This window comes from Micromys minutus (assembly GCF_963924665.1).
Source record: "Micromys minutus genome assembly, chromosome: 16".
NCBI classification, from domain to species: Eukaryota; Metazoa; Chordata; class Mammalia; order Rodentia; family Muridae; genus Micromys; species Micromys minutus.
In genome coordinates this window covers 6,967,756-6,989,255 of record NC_137985.1, presented here as the reverse complement: position 1 = coordinate 6,989,255, position 21,500 = coordinate 6,967,756, and the positions used below count along the sequence as shown (strand labels likewise).

The 21,500-nt window shown below is 38.7% G+C and overlaps 1 protein-coding gene across 2 annotated transcripts in view; it reads left to right on the top strand.

Annotated features, from left to right (window-relative positions):
- CNTN5 (contactin 5) overlaps nt 1-21,500 on the top strand; it is a gene marked incomplete at its 5' end in the record, with an annotated part of 653,203 nt that overhangs the window by 256,571 nt on the left and 375,132 nt on the right. For both annotated transcript variants that reach the window (XM_080930109.1, XM_080930108.1), the window contains one exon: nt 10,935-11,030. In XM_080930109.1, coding sequence (XP_080786235.1) covers nt 10,935-11,030 — 96 coding nt within the window. The remainder of the gene's footprint in view (nt 1-10,934; nt 11,031-21,500) is intronic.

The following is a 21,500-nucleotide window of genomic DNA, read 5'->3' as shown; positions in this document are numbered from 1 at the left end:
TAAATTCACTGCAGCTGGATCAATGGCTTTAAAACTCAACACATATAAACCTTCATGAAGTACAGATGACTTTGGTGTCTGTTCTTTAAATTTTTTTAAACTCAGATTAAATTAGTAAAGCCTATGTAGAAATAGACATTTTCTTAATCAAAAGTCTAAAAATGTGCTCTTCTGAAAATATCAAAGTGGAGAAAAGCTCACATGCAGTCTGTAATGTGTTGTGCCAGATTCTGAAGCACTTAAACTTTACTATCTTATGAAGGGTAGTAGCTCTGTTGAGGTAGTGCTTCGTGAGGAAAACACAGACTTTCCACCTGACACAGCATTTTAAGGTTTGTGATTGATATTCAGTCACCAAATGGCATTTCTGTCCATGCCACCAAGTGTTAAATGTATGAATGGATGCTCCCAACTTAGGATAGAACTCATAGTAGATCTGGAAGAAACACACTCAATCTGTGTTCTATCTCCATGATGAAGATGCTCTGAAGGTGATGCCATAAGAGACCTAGACGGTTCTAGGAACTGAGAATTTGGCATTTGTTGGTTACTGTGAATTCCATGTCCAAAATAAGGCTTTCAGTAGCCCAACAAAGATGCTTCAAATGATTAATGGGTCAGGCAATTGAGAATAGAAATGATGGCTTTCCAAATTACAAGCTGAGTTTAAATCTTCACTGTAAGAGAAATGAAGAAAATACTCATCTCTGTGGCAAACACTACATGTCCCCATCCTTTAAAGAATAAAAGATCAACAAAACATGTCTTACATGAAAGAAAAGCAATGCGTGGAAAGTTATACACGTCGGAATGATGAGGAGATGAAATGACCCTTATATAAAAAGAAATTTATTTTAATGATGCTTTGGCAAATATTATTGAATGCTGAAGCCTACAATAAATAGCAAGATGGTGGAGAGCATTCAGAATAAGCAGGTTAAGGAAAATTGAACAAGGCAAAAATTCCACATCAATCAAGAAACCAATAAATAAGCAATTATCAAACTCAAAATGAGATAAAGTCCTAAAGCTGAGGAAAGAGCTGGGTGAAGAGTCTATGGGAGGCGGCAGAACCCACAAAAATACACAACAGGAAGAACCCACAAAAATACACAACAGGAAGAACCCACAAAAATACACAACAGGAAGAACCCACAAAAATACACAACACGAAGAACCCACAAAAACACACAACAGGAAGAACCCACAAAAACACACAACAGGAAGAACCCACCAAAACACACAACAGGAAGAACCCACAAAAATACCCAAAAATAAACCTACAGTCACAAATGGCATTAACAAAAGAGAGAAAATATTTTATATTATTTACTTTATTTAAATATTGAAATGATGTATACCTCAGTTTTTAATACAAAATGGATTAAATGTACAAAATGCTAAAATGTAATAGAGACAGAGGCTAGCTGAAAGAAAATTGTAACAAATGAAATGTAAATGGGAAAGATGCTTGTCTTTATATCTGAATAAAACATACAGATCACTGTTTTGACATTTTTTAAAGATTTCAAAATGCTTCAGCGTTTTTGTGTGAAGAGAGAAGTTCTATGTTTACCATACAGTGAATCACAAACAACATGCTGTTACAGTTACTGGAGAGAGAATATCAACCATGCTGTAGCCAGACATATTTAGCAGAAATATAGTAACAGAAAAAAAAATGCAAGTCTCAAAATGAGAGGAACAGTGATGATTTCAAGTTCTATTGGGAGCTATATTGTTCTGTCATACACGAAAAATATATATAAACCTATTTCTTCATAGCTACATGAACCGATTGAAAATGAAAAGTCGATATGTGATAGGTACATTAGACAGATGTCACTCTGTAAACATATTTATTGTGAGACAAAGTGGAGACAAGGAGGACAGAAATGGATCTACACAGGATACATCACATGTCACAGAGAAATACAACACATTAACAACACATGTAGCCATATTAAATTATGACTAAAATTTGAGGTGGTGACACACACATATATATACACACAGGGGGGGGGAGAATATAAAAATTAAATATAAAATCATGCTGCTGCTAGGTGCTGGTAGCGGATGCCTTTAATCCCAGCCTTTGAGAGGCATAAGCAGGTGGATTTCACTGAGTTCAAGGCCAGTCTGTTCTATAGAGCAGAAATTACCGAATAGCCCAGGCTACACAATGCAGCCTTGTTTTGAAAACAAAGAAATCCAAACAACAAATAGCTCCTGGCAAACGTTGTCCTGACCAAGAAAAGATAAAGCTGATCTAGCTATTAGTAACAGTAGACAAACTACAAAAGGAACAGCATTCATTCACTGTGTTTTCCTCATGAGCTGTGCCTAAGGGACTCCAGGATCAGCAATTGACTACTCAGGTCTAGCACTGCCTTGGCAAGTATTCCTGGAGAAGCATTCATTTAATAAGAAATCATATGAACTCATGTACAGCTAAAAGCAGAGAGATTTCAGAGGGGTAGTGGATGAGGCAGAGGGAGGGGTGGCATGTTTTGTGTTTGTGCTTGCATATTATAGAAGAAAACATCAGTTTCAATGGAGTCCAGTCCTAGGAGGTGACTTTTAATCTAAGCAACTGAGAACTTGAAATTCAGCAAGTAATCACATTGTGTAGAACGGAACATGCAGTCCAGTGACCTTGAATGGTCAAAGCAGCAGCAGAGAAGCCCTCAGGCACTGAAGGGGGTGTGGCTGTTATTAAGACAGTAACTAGTCCAAAACACATAAAATGTCTGACCTAGTACTAGGCAGTGGTTAAGTCAATGGAACAAACACCACCGAAATAAAATGCACTGAACCATAGATCACTGAAATAATTAACGTTATTTTTTTTGGTTTGGTCTGGGTTTGTTTGTTTGTTTGTTTGTTTGTTTTCTGAAACAGGGTCCATTTTGTAGAACAGGCTACCCTCGAGCTCACAGAGCTCTTTCTTACTCTGCTTCAAGGCTGGGGTTAAGGCTATGAACGATATGTTTTCTTGTTTTGTTTTGTTTTTAACTCTCAAGGAATTTTAAGAAACACACTGTTTCTATCAACATATCAGACAGAAATGATACTTTAACATTTGACCCATTTTTTTTAATATTGAAAAGATAATAGAGTAAATGTCAAACTTTTAACTTCAAAGAAAGCTTTGTGAAGTAGAAGAGTCCTGGAACACCTCATCAATCCTAGCTTGAAATGTCACACTCAGGGAAAGAAATATCTCAGACATCGTACTGGTTCTCAGTGTCTTGTCACATAGTTTAACATGACATTCGAATTTTCTAAACAATTGTGTAAAATAATTTAAATGAAAACATAGGATATAGTAGCATCTAAATATTAAAGTGATATTATCTGATAATATTCAGTTTTAAATCATTAATATTCAAAATATCTGCCAGAACATAGCTGATATTTATTAATTATAGTAAGAGAAATTTGACATAAAAAAGATGATGATGCCCACACAAGGAAATACATAAATCCTTGGGTACCTTAAAATAAAATTAAAAATAGGTATCAGTGGATGTTGAGTGAAAGGCTATGCCTCCAATTATAAGTTCTTGGTGCAGAATAGAGTCAGAATTTCTATTTGTAACAAAGGAACGGTAGAAGTAATGAAGCGGAGACTATATGTGCATCTTTCCTCTTCAGCACTCTGGTGTCCTGTGAGGTCAGTAGCTCCGCAGTGCTTATGGAATGAGTCACTAGTAATTTCTGATTCTGCTTCCCCTAGAATTCACGTTGCTGTCTGTCTCTGCAACTGTAAGTCTTACCAAATGTTATGGTCATTATATATATTCATATATGTATATATGAATAGGTATCTAAAAATCATATCATGGTGTTTTACAGATAGCAAGTATCCAGTAATACTGAGAAAATTTATGGTCATTATCATCTCCATATTTGTAAGAAACTTGATTTATAATGATATTGAAGTTGTAGATTGTTACGATATATATTTTAGAGAACTGTTATTGACCATATATTCTCTATCCAAGAACATATCATAGTGTAAAATGTTTCCAAATCTAAACTCAACCTAGAACGTAGGTTTATTATTCAACAACATTAACAAGCAGATGTGATACTCACAGCTAATAGCGTAGCATATGAAAGTCTGACACAGGATGACTCCATCAGTTCACGGTCAGCTTGATACATTAGCAAGTTCCAGGACAGCACTGGCTACACATAGACAACTTGTCTGCAAAGTAAAACAAAGCAAACCAGAACAAAAAGACTAAGTGTTCAGCACAGTGCCTAACACACAGCAGGCAGGGGTGTTTATTTAATAAAGAGCAGGAGGAGGAGGAGGAGGAAGAAGAAGAAGAGGAAGAGGAAGAGGAAAAGGAAGAAAGAGAAGGAGAAGCAGGAGAAGCAGAAAAGAAATGGAAGTCTGTTCAGTAAGCATACAAGATGCTGGGTCGAGGATGAACATACCTCCCCACAGTGACAATAATGAACATTCATGGAGGACTATCTCACTGTAAGCTACTTTTCTTGTTTATAAACCCACACTCTGTCTTTAGATAATGATATGACATATGACATTGGGATGCCATCACTGGATAAAGATACAAAGGTATAAGCATAGTCATGAGAATACAAGTTTAAGGGAAATAACTCTGACTGTAATGAATGGTTCCAAGACTCATTGTGTTCATGTGCATGTGTTGAACAGGGAACAACCACAAGCATTCCGCAGGCACTGCCTACCCCTTTTTAAGATGACGTCTCTCACTGCTTGGAATCCACTATTTTAATCCCTGCCAGCAAGCCCCACATATGTATCAACTGTCTCCATTTGAAGTGTGGACCTCCATGCTGGCTTTTTGCATGGTTGCTGGTCACTGAGTCCCGGTGTTGGTGCTCATGGAGCAAGCATTTTACACACTAAAATGGATAACATATTAAAAGCAGTGATATCTTGTTTCATCTAAAATTTTGATGTTTCATGATACCCTTCACATTGCCTTTTGAGCTACACAGCTTCTAGTATTTACTGTCAGACCCTTTATATTAAGAAAAAAATATCTGCTAATCTTTGACTAGACTGTGGGGCACTCTCAGGAGTGTGTGTGCTGAAGATGGAATAATTCTTGACTAGTGAATACACCTTTCTGTACTACCTTTACCGTTCCTTGGAAGTGCTTTCATGTGCTGGATGTCAGATGAGCTGGTGGGAAAACTATAAATGGAAGCTAGAAAGTAAGACACTAGCATTGTGTTTCGTTCATTCTTCATGGCATGATAGCTTCATTCTATAATGATTTTCTTCATGTGTTTAATATTTACCCCTAAAAGTAAACTATGTCAAAGAAATCATTAAAAGTGCCTTAAAAATATCTAGCATCAGGATATAAATCAGGTAGGAAAAATGCATGGCCCAATTTATTCAGTTCAGTTTGTGTCAGCTAATTTTAAAACTGTGACTGTATTCAATAACTAATTACTGTACAGCAGGCATCATTCCCTGTGGTCTGGTTTCTTGCCTGCGATGATTGAGTATTTATTTTCTCGATAAAGACCTCTGTATGTAGAAGATGCTATACCTAGCAAATAGAACCTTATGTAAAATAGAGCATTAACTGAAGATGACTTTATCCTTAATATAGCCTAAACAAAGGTTAAAATGAAAACTTGTGGACACATTGAATGAGGAGAGAGACTTCTTGCCAAGGGCAATAGAAAAATAATTGTCTTGAGGGGAAATACAACATCTTTGTCGAATAATAAGATGGATTGAAAATTGATCAGGTAACTGCTGAGTCATGAATTGTAGGAGCTTCCTAAAAGGTTTTAATTAAGCAAGGTATAAAATGCAAACAGATTGGCTGAGATTATATCATTTAAAAGAAAGATGTGCAAATCGGTGTGATAGCCTTAAGTTTAGAGTAGTGGTAAGCTGGGGAAGGAGAGGGCGGCAATTACATAGCTTTACATTTCACATGGAGCTGGGATGGTCCCAAGTGCTCTGCAGCGCACGCAGCTGGAGAAAACAAATTTACTTGAGGAAAACACTCAAGCATACAGGTTAGTTGATTATAAAAAAAATCTCCTTTAGCCATAGTATGATCCAAGAGACTATAATTACTGTGAATCTTACACAATTTAGAAAGGTGTTTAATCAGGAAGGAAAACAAAACAACAACAACAACAAAAACTCTGCTATGTTATTAAATGCATAATGCTTAGATTGACAAAGACAATTTTATACTCAGAGTCAAATACACTATCTTAAAAATCAAGCCACCAGTGAGTTTTTAAATTAATGTTAGATAAATAGATATCTGTGTCACCTCCAGCAGATTCTAGACGTAGGCCAGAGCTGGTAGAGTGCGTCTGGAGACGTCACGAACTCAGAGCTGAGCCTGTGGTTGTGGTGGATTCCTGTCTCTCCTCTATGTTCACTTGTGCACATCCAGCTGGGATATTCAGGTGGTCCTGCTGACCAAGGCTGGCGATGCATGAGGAATGAAATAGATTGTGCTCTGATTACTGCAAACTGAGTCCTAGAAACTTGGCTGGAAGGTGAAGAGGGAATGAAGGACAGACATGAATCGAGACGCTTGAACTGGGTTGGCCAGTTGCTCTGATATGGTAGCATCAGCAGCACCCACATCTGCAGGGTAATTCTTTATTCATCACATTCAGACAAGTGAGGTTACCGTACACAGCTTAAAGAGGAGGTAGGCTTGGCTAATCTGCATAAGTGTTCTCTAGCAGCTTGACGCATCCTTTCTGCACATGTGTTTCTATCTTCAGGTCACTCATTCATGGCACCTGTACTTGAACAGCAGGGCTTTGGCGTTCCTGAGGGCCTGGCAATGGAGAGAAAGTCTTACCATTGTCATTTGCTGGATGCATTGGGGTCCATGAACATTGCATAGATTTGTGCAAGTTCATAACACACATTCACTAAGGGGCACACTCATTCCACACAGAAGAAAGGCTGAAGAAAGGGAAGAGACCATTTAACACAAGTGTGCAAACTACATGAGAGAGGTTTGTGGCCTTCAGGAATCCTTGTGAAATGTGTGATTCTGACTGTGTGACAACTCTCGTTCAATCTCTATGAATCTTTAATATGCAGCACAGGTTCTTACATACCGCATTCTTCATTATCTCCCCCCCCTTTCTCTCTTCCTTTTTCTCTCTCCCTCCCTTTTTCCTTCCCTCCCTTTTTCTTTCCTTCTCTCTCCCTCCCTCTATCTTTCTTGCTCACTGTCCCTCCTTCTCTCTCCCCCTCTCTCTATCCCTCTGTCTCGCTCCCTTCCTCCCTTTCCTTCTCCACCTCTCTGTGGTCTGTTTGTGTGTGTGTGTGTGTGTGTGTTTTCTTTTGAGGTTTGTTCTCATTGTGTAGCACAGAGTGGCAAAGTGGCTTCAAATGTACTACCAGCCTGTGTCAGCAGTCCTAGTGCAGGGGTTAGAGGCAAGCACCATCATCCTCAGCTTTAGTTTCTTAGAGGTTTGTTCAACTAAAACTGATTAGAATTAGGGAAGAAATGGAGGTAGAAATTCACTAATTCCATTTTTTACTTGTTTGTATTGGACATATGTATTTGTCAAATTAGGTTTCGAGCCACTTCCAGCATTAATATTCCTCCCCACATTATATAAACATACTTATATGCACCATGATGTATTTGTGATTACTTACTCATATGTAACATTCATGATTGAAATAGCACTTTGTAACTTATAATCACTACAAAACAAGTCATCAAAACATCAGAGCAATGTTTATCATGCTCTGTGAACAATTTATCTTTTCAGTAAAATAGTTACAAATTAGTTTCACTTCTAAGTCAGTTTTAAAATGCCTTTCAAGGACTATTGTGCTGGCTTCCTTTATCCAGCATACAACTGGTAAACCCAGATGGTTTGTGCTTCTTGGAACGCACAGCAAACAGGTGAGGCATGGCAAGTCCACAGAGAACTCAAGCCTGACAGTTTCATTAGGACGTTTTATGACCCCTTCTAGATTTACATTATGACAACCTAGCCATATCTTAATTTCATCCACATCTTTGCATAAGACAGTGTATTCTTGAGATACCTATAATTAGTTAAACTGACACACTGCAGAAATAACTTTTATCAAATTACTTTTTGAGGGAATTTGCTATTATGTTTTATTCAGAGTTAACTTAGAACAGATGTTTAAGAGAATTGTAGTTCTATTTAATACAAATAATACAAAAAAACAATATAATTCCATCATTGCAAATCATTCTTTTAAAAAAAAAAAACAACTTTATTTTACAAAACAAAGATAAATGTACAGATTTTAAACATTTTTTGCTTAAAATTATACATTTTTGTCAGTACTTTTTTTCAGATTTTAAAATAATTTTTACATAAAACTATATCACTATATTTTTAGTCAGTACTTGATTTTTTCAAGGGCTTGACAGTATGCTATGAAAACCTAATAGTTACAATGAGCGTAAAGTACATGCAAAACAAAACCTGGAAATAGTCAAATTCTTCTTGTTTTGTAAATATTTTTTGTTTTGTTTTCTTTATTTCTTGGACTTCATACAGTCTGTGAGTTGTTCTCTAGCTGTAAGCTCGCAACCAACAACAACATACCCCAAGGCTCTGCCTCTGTGGCTTTCAATCTAGCTGCCGTCAGCAAACACAGTTGTATTGTAAGAAGTGCTGGTAAAATTCTTGAATTTGGAGCTAATCGGATAGCTCCGTCCGTAGACAGGAACACTTGCTACCAAGCACAGTGGCCACAATTAGATTCCCTGAACACACATAATGGTAGGAGTGAGAGAGCTCCCGAAAATTGTCCTCTGACCTCTACCCACATGTGGCAGGTGTATACCTCCCACATGCACAGACTCCCAAGATAAATTAGTAAAATATGGTGAAATATGTCAATCATGTCATTTCCTATATGTCTCTCTTGGAATGCCAAGGTATAATGATCCTATTGGCTACAGGTAAAATTCAAGCTCTTTGTTGAGGACTGTGTTTCTTAGCTCACAAAGCTCAGATTGGAGGCCAGGCTCACCATTTCTGAGTCCTGGATCACAGGTATTCCCAGTCTCTTATTAGTCTAAGCATCATGTGACTTACAGTAACTTCACTCTGTGCTAGTGAAGCTCATGAAAAGGCAGACATTCTCCCTGCCAAATATTCAGAGTGGCCTTGTAGAAAATACATTTATGGTCAAATGGAAAAATTTATTTCCTTATATAGATAATTAGTTTTTATAATAATAATAATTTTAGATTTTATAATACAAATAATAATAATTGTATAAAAAAATAATAATTTTTTTCTTATATTTTTAGTTGTGAGCCTAGCCTTTAACAGCTGAGCTATCTCTCCTGCCCAGTTTTTCTTGGTTTTTAATAATGATACCCCATTTGATAAAATAATTTAACCACATTGTTCTTGTTCCTCTGTCTTGCTTCCTTATTTTTTATGTAGCAACAAATTTACTCTAAAGCCCTCAATACTTTTGTCATTTTGCTCCTGACACACCACTATATTATCAATGATCCCTCCATCACTGGGGCTTTGTTTGAAAAGAAAACGTATTACGAATTTAAAAATTAAAAACTTATTTTTCATTTAAATAAAACAAGATAAGGTGATCCTGGTGGTCTGAGCCTTCATGTAACCCAGAGCACTGAAGAAGTGGAGGTGGGTTCTGGAGGTTGTCGTAGACCAAGGTCACACCATGAGTTCACAGATGGAAAGGACAAATTAGCTACACTCTATTTTAAAATGTAAAAGTGTCCAGAACAGCAAGTGTTGTTTTTTGTGTTAGCACAGAGAGCTCGAGATTCAATACTCATGGCCATAGAATATCGACTGAGGACATGCTCTTGATTAATGTAATCAGTTGTTAGGCTTGTAAACAGTTACGTTGAAGCACTAAATTGTATTCCCATATAATATATCACTTATAAAGAAAAACCTTAAAAGTAAAAAAAAACTAATTTTTTACGTTTAATAGAAAGAATGATGAATAAATATTGTTTTAGAAGCATTTCTTACCATGGAAACGTGATGCTGCAGATGTCATTTCTGAGACAATATTTATCTAAGAGACCATCGTTTGCAAGGAAACCTTTTCAAAATCATGACACTTGGTCAGACTAATTTACTGGCAGATGATGCCTGTGGGTGGTTTGAGGAATAGATCAATAAACAACAATAAAATACAGATAAAATCCTATCATCCATGTCAGGACCATGTTCTGTAAAGGCTGATGTTCGATCTGTGGAAATGGAATGTAATTTGGGTGAGGGCAACTGACCCCAGCACTGGTGTCTCACACACATGTGAGTTTCTGTAGCTTTGATAAGCCTGGCCTATGCAGAATAGATGAGTATAATTAATTTAGAGTCCCCTTCTGTCCCTCCAAAATATGAGAGAGCACGATGTTCTCGCTCACTCTTACAGAAAAGAGCATTCCATGACCTCATTATATTTCTTTCACTAGAGCACAAAGTCTCTCGCGTTTTTCAAACTCGTGTTTGGTTTACACAGCACTTTACTGTGGAAGATAATGAGATAGCAGGCTGTCTATGTACCACTCCCAACCATGGTTGAGTGTCTCCTTGTGACAAATAGGCTTTCCTCATTGAAAGGCCAGTATGTAGCAAATAGAATTAAAAATGTGCAAATATTACATTGTTTAGTTTCATTCTGTATTGGCAACTTGGAATACCCAGTAAATAGATATAAATAATGTGGTATTTTTTAATGCTATACACTTATTTAAATTATGCTGCTTAACATTAGGTGATTATAGATTTATCAGATCTTCCCAACAATATAAAATAAACAAGATGAATCATTGTCACAATAATAGAAAAGTTAATGAAAACTGTCATAATACTTTGTTTTAATTTTATTTCTTTTGTGTGTGACATCAAATGCTGTGTTGTATTGACAGATCTGGGGAATTTTAGTGGCCGGACAAGAAGTGCAGTCTCAGTGCGGGAAGGCCAGGGGGTTGTTCTGATGTGTTCTCCGCCACCTCATTCTCCAGGTATGGTAATGTTCCTTCAATCATATTGCTACTTGCATGTGCTGTCTGCTTCACTGTGTGTTCATTCTTGAAGACAGGATGTGACTGGAAACCACCCCAGTTGACATGTTCATGGTTGACATGATGCATATCAGCATGCATGTGTAATTACCACTCGTATATCTTATGTTCCACTGAGTGGGAGGTTGTCCCGGATACTATTGTCTTCTTCTTGATCTGTTGACTGTGGACATTATGCTTCTGCTGCCATTGGTGAGAAATATGTGGTCCATAGGGCAAGAAACATGAAATCTTTCAAAACTGTTGGATGTGTTGGATCTGAGTGACTACCAGTGAGTCTGTTTCAGAGGATAGGCTTTGTAGGTGTTTGCTTATGGTGTTCTTTGCCTGACTAGAACAAAAGGGCTAAGAAAAAATACCTTTGAAACAAAGGTATCGTTAACCTATTTCTGTGTTAGCAACAATCTTGCTTATCAATCTAAGGGGAAGAGTAATTAAAGAGGGTAATTACCTCTTGAAGTTGTGGGAAACAGAACAGTAGACTATGCTATAAATCATTTTGTACCCTGTTGCCAATTTGCCATTAATTCTATTTGTTTTCAAGTCTGGGGGTTGGAAACATGTACCTGTTTGTATCTCAGTATACCCTTTCTGGAAAACAATTTGAGAGAGTCTGACATCAATTAATGGGTAGCCAGATGGTGAATTCTCCAAGCTACAGCCCGGAGCCTGGCTTTGACTCCAAATGAGGCTGCATGTTAGTCTGCTCAAGCTGCCAGACTAACATGCCACAAGCTGGATGGCTTCATCAACGGGGGTGTTCTTACAGCCCTGGCTGGTGGAACCCTAATGTAAGGGTGGGTATGGACAGGGTTTAGTGAGGGCCCCTCTCTGGTGTGTAGATGACTTTGCTGTGTTTCTACATATTACGTGCACTAGGAAGAAATGAGAGAAAGAGGGTTGGGAGGGGCCACCATCTATTTACTTATGTTTTCTCTGAGTACGTCTTCTACCATCTTCCTGGCTTGGCCAATGACTCTCAAGTAACCATGTGTACGCCTGCCTACCTTGGCTCTTCCCATGTCTGCCTTTATCCACTGCAGCCGTATAAAGTGCAGTGTGCGTCCTTCACATCTTTCTTCATGTCTAACCTTCTTAGCAGAACCTCCCCTAACTTGTCTTGATTGAGTTTTCACTTCACAACCCCTTTTTTCATTTTTACCTTCGTGTTGCTTTATTTCTTCCCATATTCTAGTTCTGTTTTCTCAAGGGAGAGAAGCCACTGGGAGTCACTGAGTGGATTATATAATGGAGAAACACATTGGCTCTCAGACAGGATTCAATGGTCAGAAATATCTCAGAAAGATATGTAAAGTGCATTCCTTTCAAAAGGAGGTACAATGTACATTTTCTTTGACTTTCAATGAAAACTATGATGATCTATTTTGCTAAATTTTCCTTTTACTGCCAAAGAGAAGATCATAAAATCCTACTGGGAACATGTAAAGAAAATGTCTTAGCTATGTGCTCTGTGAGGAAACAATTTACCTACAGACTGTTGCGGTAAACCACAACTGTTAAGTTAATCTTTCCAAACTAATTTTTACTAAACAGAAATTAAATTGTCTGTTTAAACTTTTTCAAAATCAAGACACTACATATAGAGAAAAAACTGTCCAAAGAGTCCTCTAAAGTAGTAGCTTTAAAACTAGTTCCTTATGAACTAATCCATTAATTCATCGATTTGAATAAATTAATGTTTCTGGTTTTTAGAAACAGGTATTTGTTGTGGATCCCAGTCCCCTCTCCACCTCTCTGTCTCTCTCTCTGCCTCTCTCTCTGTCTCTGTCTCTGTCTCTGTCTCTGTCTCTCTCTCTCTCTCTCTCTCTCTCTCTCTCTCTCTGTGTGTGTGTGTGCGTGTGTGTGTGTGTGTGTGTGTGTGTGTGTGTGGTGTGTGTGGTGTGTGTGGTATGTGTGTGCCATTCTCCTGAATAGCTTGAAATTGGCTAACCTTGAACTCACGATCGTACTGCTGTGGCTGACAAAGAGCAAAGATTGGAGGTGTTCACTGCTACACTGACCCTTCTAACGGAAGCAGTAATTTCTATCTCATCTCAAGTATATTTGAATTAATTATGTGCGGAAATACTTAAAAGCTTACACTGAGACGTAAAATTGCCAGGAGCAAAGTAATGACAAGTTTTAGAGCCTAGGGATGTGACTCAGCAGACAGAGGGTTTGCCATACTTCAATGGGGTATATATCGCAATACCAGGAAAAAAGAGCTCAAGTCACCAATCAATGTATATTTGAATATGACACTATTCAGTCTAGTATTCCCACTGTCCTCAGATATGTGTGTGACTTAGAAATAATCAACCTCATGGTACCAATAATGAGCCAAGTTTCACAAACTGTTTGTGAAGAACTACTGCTCACTTCTATTCTCATTTAAATATTAAAATTCCCTTTGTTAGTTAGAAATGTATCCATAAAACTCTAGTATGCATATATAATATTTTAATTTATATTTACTTTAAATTTTATACGTGGATAGAATAGATTTAGATAAAATCTATCCTTATGTTCTCATCCCCAACTCCTCCCAGGTTCTTTACCATACCCATACCTCCTTCCAAGTGTAATGTCTTCTTTTCCAGTTTTCTCTTCCCTCCTCTTCTTCTCCCTGAGTCTCCCTAGTGCTACCCCCCCACACACACACAGCACAGGTTCACCAAACAAAGACTGGCCACACTCCTGAAGAAAACTCCATCACCCTCCCTTAGCAGCCACCAACCAGGGAAAGCACCCCACCTGATTTAAGTATGTTTGTTCTTGATGGTTTAGCTGTTTTTTCACTAGACAAAGTAATTTTGCAGATACAGGGAAATTTAGATCTCTAGTCAGTGTCTTATCTAGCCAAACCTGAAGATATTGGCTTAAGGGAAAGATTAGGCAGACTATAACCCCAGTGACCCCTGGCTAAAGTAGATACCTCCAGCTGCCATAAAATGACAAGAAACTGAATTCCAGAAGCATGATTAACACATAGACTAGGAATTAGCTCAGGGGTTAAGTGAGATTCCTTAGACCAAACACTTAGGTGTAATCAGTAGATGCACTAAGCTAAGAACATTTTTTTTTTCATTTTGTACGCACTGTGGATGGAAACTAATGCTGAGTAATGTGTTTCTAAGGTATGGACTGCTTTCAGTATCTACTGAATATAGTCAGAACGTGACGATGTATGTGACATAGTATAAACATGTGGATAGTTGTATGTAAGATTGCAATTTTTCTTAGGTGTGGTACCTCTGCTAATACCCTAGAGGACAGTTTTACATTCATCAAGCCTGTTCAGTGCAGCAGCTCTAAAAGATGACATATCATCTAAATGACCAGGTCACAGTGGCCCCATATCACAGCCACTGCTTAACATCTTTCCAGAGACCACTACAAGCTTCTGGGGCAAGAAATAAAAAGAGCATTAAAGTTACAAATCTCTGCCCAGCAGGCTGGATGTTAAACTGGAACCATGCAAAGTAAATACAGAAAAATCAAGATACTTGCTTTGAACCTGTTCTTATTTTAGCAAGCAAACTCTGTGAGTCTTATCCATCATGACTCTATCACCACAGTCACATATGCTCTTTTAAACTAAGACTCAGATGTGAGACATCTCTGGTCCTTGGTGACGTTGGATTACCCCCAAATTAAACCCTGTATCTACAGCTAACTCTGAGACAAGTCCTCTACCATTAGTCTCCCAGTCAGCTAGCTAGTATTCCTTCCACTAGGAAAATCTTCTTGGGCCTGAGGTTCCTCCTTTGTGAAAGGTTGTAATGAAACTTTGGGAGTCTTTAGTTTAGGATAGGTTTTCTGAAGATTCAAAACCTTTGTCCTTCACTCATTAATTCTGGTGGAATAGTGACCAGCCATAGAATTCCAAATTCAGCTGTGCAGGCAAGAAGACAGGGCATTACATAGCTTCTTTCTGCAAGGTTACTCTGCACACGTATGTTCTACCTGGATGAGTAGGCTTCTAGCCAAGGATTCTCATCTGCCTTTGACACTTATTACTGGCTTTATTTGCTAAATTAGCCCCATTGTACGTATAAAGGGAATAATAAAAGCTATCTTGTGGATGGTAGTATTAAGAGGCAGTTTATGTAAGGCAATTAGCCCAGTGCTTAGAGGGAAGTAAGCATTAAATTCAATTTTGTCTTGAAGAACCATCTTCAAGAATCCTCTTTAAAATTCAAATGGTTCTGAGAAAGGTGATGCTATGAATCATTATCTGCTAAAACTAATTCGTAGTGACATTAAGTTGACAGTAAGGGAACAAGAAGGGGAAGAGGACTTGGAAATGTGAGTATGGACCTTAGAGACGAGGAGGGAAGCTCGAACTGAGGGAAAGGAACCCACCCTAACAGCCAGGGAGTGGCATCTTGGTCTTTAATTGGCCTCTGAATCATAGGCTAATTGTAAACCCAAGTTGTCCCCTCTCATGCTCACAAGCTCCAAGTAATCTGTATGGTATGACCACAAACATTAAAGACATCTAACCAAATTCTGCATCTATACAATTATGTTATTTCTAACCTCTTTGCATAGAGCCTTTATCTGACAGAACTTCTTGGTCATATTTTAATTGTTTGGTAACTAGTTTGTGGTTGAAGCTATTTTATAAATCTGCCCTTTTAGCTTTAGTAAGTAGCAGTTTTATGCAGTTGTAAGTGTCACGGTGATATATGGGAGTGCTGCCTGCTCATGTTATAAGTAGTGAAATCTGAAGACATTGATTAGATGCAAAAAGATTCTTAAAACTGTATTTCAGGTAGAGCAAATTTTCAAAGTGGTCAATTAAGTTGTCATTTTGGCATAACTGTGATTCTTTTTCCTCTATAAATTACTGTTGCAGGGAGGACATAAATTGAGAGATTTGGCTTCAAAAGATTCTTTGAAGTTTCACCTAAATGTAGCCATCTCACAGAATAAAAAAAGGAAATAGTCAGAATTTTATATCTTTCCTATATATTTGTGATTTAATTTTTATTCCTGCATTGTATTTTGCTATTAATAGCTTCGTGTCATTAAGAGAGATATTGAAGACCAGAGATCAGTGCTCTCAGCCCCACAGCTGTTGAACAGATATTCAGATCCATATCCATGTGACTGTTTCACAGTCTTTCTGCACATCCCATTGGTTATTTACATAAAGCGTGATGCTGAGCAAACATAGACCACTGAAATGATTCAAATAAGTTATTTCAACATTTAATTTGATTGGCAACTAAACGCTCGCCTCTACATAAGTTATTTACTTATTGAGTTTTTTTTTACAATTTTATTTGTAATATATCTCTAATAAATAATACAAGGTTTTTCAACTCTTCATTTACCTAGAGAAAAATTGTTTCCACCCAAACTACAATAAACCATTTAAACGTTTATTCCAGGAGAGGCAGAATTGTTTGTCCAAGCTTAGTGGCCATTAAGAGATACATTTTAGATACTTTAAAATCTTATGTGCATTGTTGATGTTGGTGAAGATGAAAGCTTGAGGCTTTTGCAGTTTTAGGCATTTAATGGCACCTGACACAGTTTAACCACAGAATACTAAATATGAGCAAGTAGACAGGCCAGGATTCCTTTAAGATGATTCAAACACAGTGGAAGGGATGACTTAGGGTGCACAAATGAGAGAGAGAGAGAGAGAGAGAGAGAGAGAGAGAGGGGGAGGGAGGGAGGGAGGGAGGGAGGGAGGGAGGGAGGGAGAGGGAGAGGGAGAGGGAGAGGGAGATTTACTTTTTTGATATAAAATTTTAACACTAATCATTTAATTGATTGGACCATGCATTCATAACCACTTAATATGCTTTTTGTATCCATCCTTTTGGAATACTGAATGTGATGATGTAGAGAAAAGGGAGCCAAAGGATCTAGCAACTCTGTTAAGTAGTACCTCACACTTGCACAGTGTTCCTGCCCTGCGGACTCATCTGCACTTTAATTTGGTCATGGTAGCCAGACAACCAATCAAATTATAATGAAACTGAGCTGAAATAATAAGCTTTGAAAGCACAGCCCTTATTTCTTTAAATGTTTATGCTCCTGTATTCTGATAGGGGTGACAAAAATTCTTACCTACTTAAAGATAAACAAAACACAGAATCAAGAGGTCAAATGTGGATCTGAGCTCAAGTGTTTGCTAGAATATTGTCTAGTAGGAAAGATTAAATCTTTACCTCAGGTCTAGTGACATAACAGAGTGGGAAATGTTGCTTGTCACCAAGTATCAGAATCTGATTTTGATTCCCAGAATCCACAGTTGGAAAAAGAAGAACAATCTCTTGCATGTTGCCTGCTGATGTTCATTTGTGCACTGTGGTGTGTGTACACACATGGTAATGTACACACATGTATATATGTACAGATGTACACACAAACAAATTAAATACTTGAAAATATATTTTAAACTTTGCTCAGTTTCTGTTCTTAAAAATATGTAATTAGTAACCCACATTCATGTGGTACTTTAACAGAATATTGTTGGGGATGAAGAGAGGGTTCAGTGGCAACAAGCATGGATGCCGTTTTCTGAGGACCCAGGTTCCTTTACAATGCCCACATGTAGCTCACACTCCTTTAACTCTCCAGGACATCTGATGATCTATCTGCCTCCTGTGTGCTGCGTGGGCTGCACACTGACTTGCTGTATACATGCCGGCGAAAGGAACATGTCCACAAAATAAGTAATTTAAAGTAAAATAAGACACTGATGTTATTTTCCTCGAGCCTTCTTTAAGGGAATTAGATACTGTGGCAAATATTTAATAAGAAAACAAGGATGCTGATGAGAAAATAGGAAAAACATTGAGAGCAAAGCCACAGGACTCCTCCTGCTCTAAAGGAAGTTTGATCAGCACGGAGACTAATGGACTCCACGTTGCCAGTAACCACTTGCTAGATTTACTTCTCTCTTAGTGCCGTCATTCTTTCATCCTTTGTTGTATTTGTTTGCCAATCTTGGCAGACCTCTTTGAGATTAGATGCCTCCTCCCAAGGTGTGCTAGCCAACTTTCCCTTAAATGGCTGACTGTTAAAATAGTTTGGGCTGTTATGCACCATAGCATCTCTTTCATAAGCTCACAGTTATGAAACATGAAGTACCCATGAGCACTGTGGAAGCCATTGAAGCTGTGCCTGTTAAACAAAGGTAACATTCTTCCTACCAGCATCTGAGTGCCGAGCTTCACTCATCCTTCACGTGCTCTCCCCGCTCACTAGGAGATGAGCAGCTGTTTGCTGACCTCTCAGCTGCACCCACCCCGAGAGATGGATGAAGTAACTCCCAGCACTCAGAAGCGTAGGTAGAAGGATCAGTGTGATCTCAAGACAAATATGGGCTACTAAAAAAAGTGGGTTCTTATATTCCCCTCCCCCAGCCTTTTCCTCAAGTAGTAAAGACAATCAAACTAAAGATCTGAAAAATCCCATGTTATTTTCTAGGCCTATGAATTACTAGTCTATAATATATATATATATATATATATATTTTTTTTTCCTTATGTGCTGCTGTTTAGCAAATGCAGTATGGATGACTGTGGTACTCCCTTCTCACTTTGTGTTTATAGTTAACTAGCTGCAAAGGTCTGTTCCTGGAAGTTATCTGTTTTATTATTGACAGTAGTCTTTAGGGCCTGAATTAGCAATTGTAGTCTACAAAGCCTCTCCTCTTGAGTCCAACCTGCCATCTTCTTCTCTGGTATGTGTGAGTAAGGAGATGTTGCAGGTTGGTATGTGTGAGTAAGGAGATGCTGCAGGTTGGTATGTGTGAGTAAGGAGATGCTGTCTGGTGGACAGTGCCAAGTCTTTCTGTGCTCCTTGTATCCATCGAAGCTTACTGACTCTGTCAGGAGGATCTAGTAAATGTTCAGTGAGTTTTTGCATTTTCAAGACAAGGCATGCTGCAGTAGAGCTGTTTAATCACTTACTATGAGTCTTCCTATAGGTAAATAGAAAGATTCATCATTAGATTTTAAGTACTGCCATTCAAATGAAAAATTAATATTTGAGACATTAGTTTTCTCTTGTACATGTGAAATGCTAATCACTTTAAATTAACTTTAAAAGAGCATGGTTTACATGATAAGAACCAACTATTTTAAGCACACTTTCAGAAAATAGTACATAGCTGTGTGCCTAGCCACTGTCTCTGTGTTGACAGGTTTCTAACCTTAGTAAGCACTCAACACAGTGTTCTTACCCCAATACCTCTCTGGTTCATATTCTTCTTTATTTTACTATATTTGCACCATTATTGAAGCCCCCTTCTTCCCCCAGTCTCACCCTCATACCCCCCCATTCCCACATCCCCTTTGCCTCAGAGAAGAGGAGGTCCTCTCATGGGCAGCAAGCCACACTGGTCGATGAAATAGCAACAGGACTAATCACTTCCCCTCCCACTGAGGTCAAACAAGACAGCCCAGCTTTGAGAAAGGGATCCACGAGCAGACAATAGAGTCAGAGATAGCTCCAAATCTAATTGTTAGAGGACCCACATAAAGAGTAAACTAAATGTCTGCCGCATCTGTATAGGAGCCTAGGTCCAGTCCATGCATGCTCTGCGGTTGGCGGTTCAGCGTCTATGAGCTCCCATGGGCATGGCTTTAATCTGTAGGTCTTCTTGTGGTGCCATTGATTCCTCTGCTTCCCTCCATTCTTCCGCAAGGCTCCCTGAGCTCTGCCCATTATTTCTCCTTGTATCTCTGCATCTATTTCCATCACTTGTTGAATGAAACCCCTAGAAAGACAGTTATGCTAGGCTCCTGTCTGTAAGCATAGCAGAGTATCAATAACAGTGTCAGGAGTTCTAGACCAGGCAGGAATGGTAAAAATAAATTAAATACAGGGACAAAGACACTTAAGGCCATTCAGAGACTGCCCCACTTAGGGATCCATCCCACATGCAGACAGCAAACCAGACACTAGTGCTGATGCCAAGAAGTGCTTGCTGACAGGATTCTTATACAGATGTCTCCTAAGAGGCTCTGCCAGATCCTAAGCAATACAGATATGTGAATGCTCAAAGCCAGCCATTGGACAGATCACAGGGACCCCAGTGGAGGAGTTAGGGGAAGGACTGACGGAGCTGAAGGAACCTTATTTGGCATCAATAAAAGGGGAGGCTCTTGGTCCAGTGAAGACTTGATGCCCTAGTGTAGAGGAATACTAGGGCAGTGAGGCAGGAGAGGGAGAACACCCTCATAGAAGCAGAGTAAGGAGGGGGTAGGGAGAGGGAAGTTTCAGTGGGGAAACCAGGAAAGGGGATAACATTTGAAATGTAAATAAATCAAATATTCAATTAAAAAAACCCTAACACACACACACACACACACACACACACACATACACACACACACACATACACACACACACACACAAATAAAAGTAATTAAAGAAGAAGAAACAATATTTGTAAAGTTATTCTCACATGAAAATCTCCAAACTCAAAATATATATGGAACTATCAAGTCAGCACAACATATAAAGCAAATATTATATTATTTTATTTTGCATACAAAAATGCCAGGAGGAAAAATGGATAGAAATTTCCTAAGTAAATTCTGTATCTGTCCTAATTTAATCTGCAAATTTAGGCATCATTTTTTTTTTCTAAAACATACTGTTAAACAGGATTTTTTGGGAGGCTATGGAGGCCCTGTGACTGACAAGGAGAGGATTGTGCTGTGTTCTCAGGCCCCTGACATGGAGCTGGTCTGTGCATCAGTGGAAGTGTGTCTTTGTTCTGCACTGCACAAAGACACTGCGCTAACAAGCAGTAGAACTGAGTGCCCTCCGACAAGAGGATCTGTCACCAGAACCATTTTTCCCTTGAGGAGAAAGAAAGTCTGGAGAGAGAAAACTGCCTGACCTCCTCCAATTAACAGCACAGCTGCTGGCATAATTGCCTGCAGTGACAGCCTGTGTGCACACGATGTGTGTCTGTGGTCCTTGGCTGGCTGATATGTCAGCAAGGATCACTGTGGGCACCGTGTCAGCATTGCATACTACCCATATGAGAAATGCGGAAGGGGGAGCCATAGGAGAAACGATAGTCTATATTTCTAGTGGAATAGAACATACTGCTGGTCCCTGAGGATGCAAGCTCCTTCTGAGCCTTTCTACAGCGGTAGTCTCAGCTTCACAGGAAAGGCATGAAGGTGAGGAAGAAGCGCATAGCAGCCTTGCTCCTCCATTGGACGTCCAGTGCCCTGGGCATCACAAGCACTGGAGTAGAGGTTAATGATATGTTTGTGCCAGTCTGACCTCAGAGCACACAACCCTGACTATAGCTGCTTCTGCCTGTGCTACACACAGCATTACATTTCCATATCACTCCACTTGGTCCATGAATTGAAGATGCCTAACAACTTATTCTGAATAATAGGGCTGTCTTGTTGATCT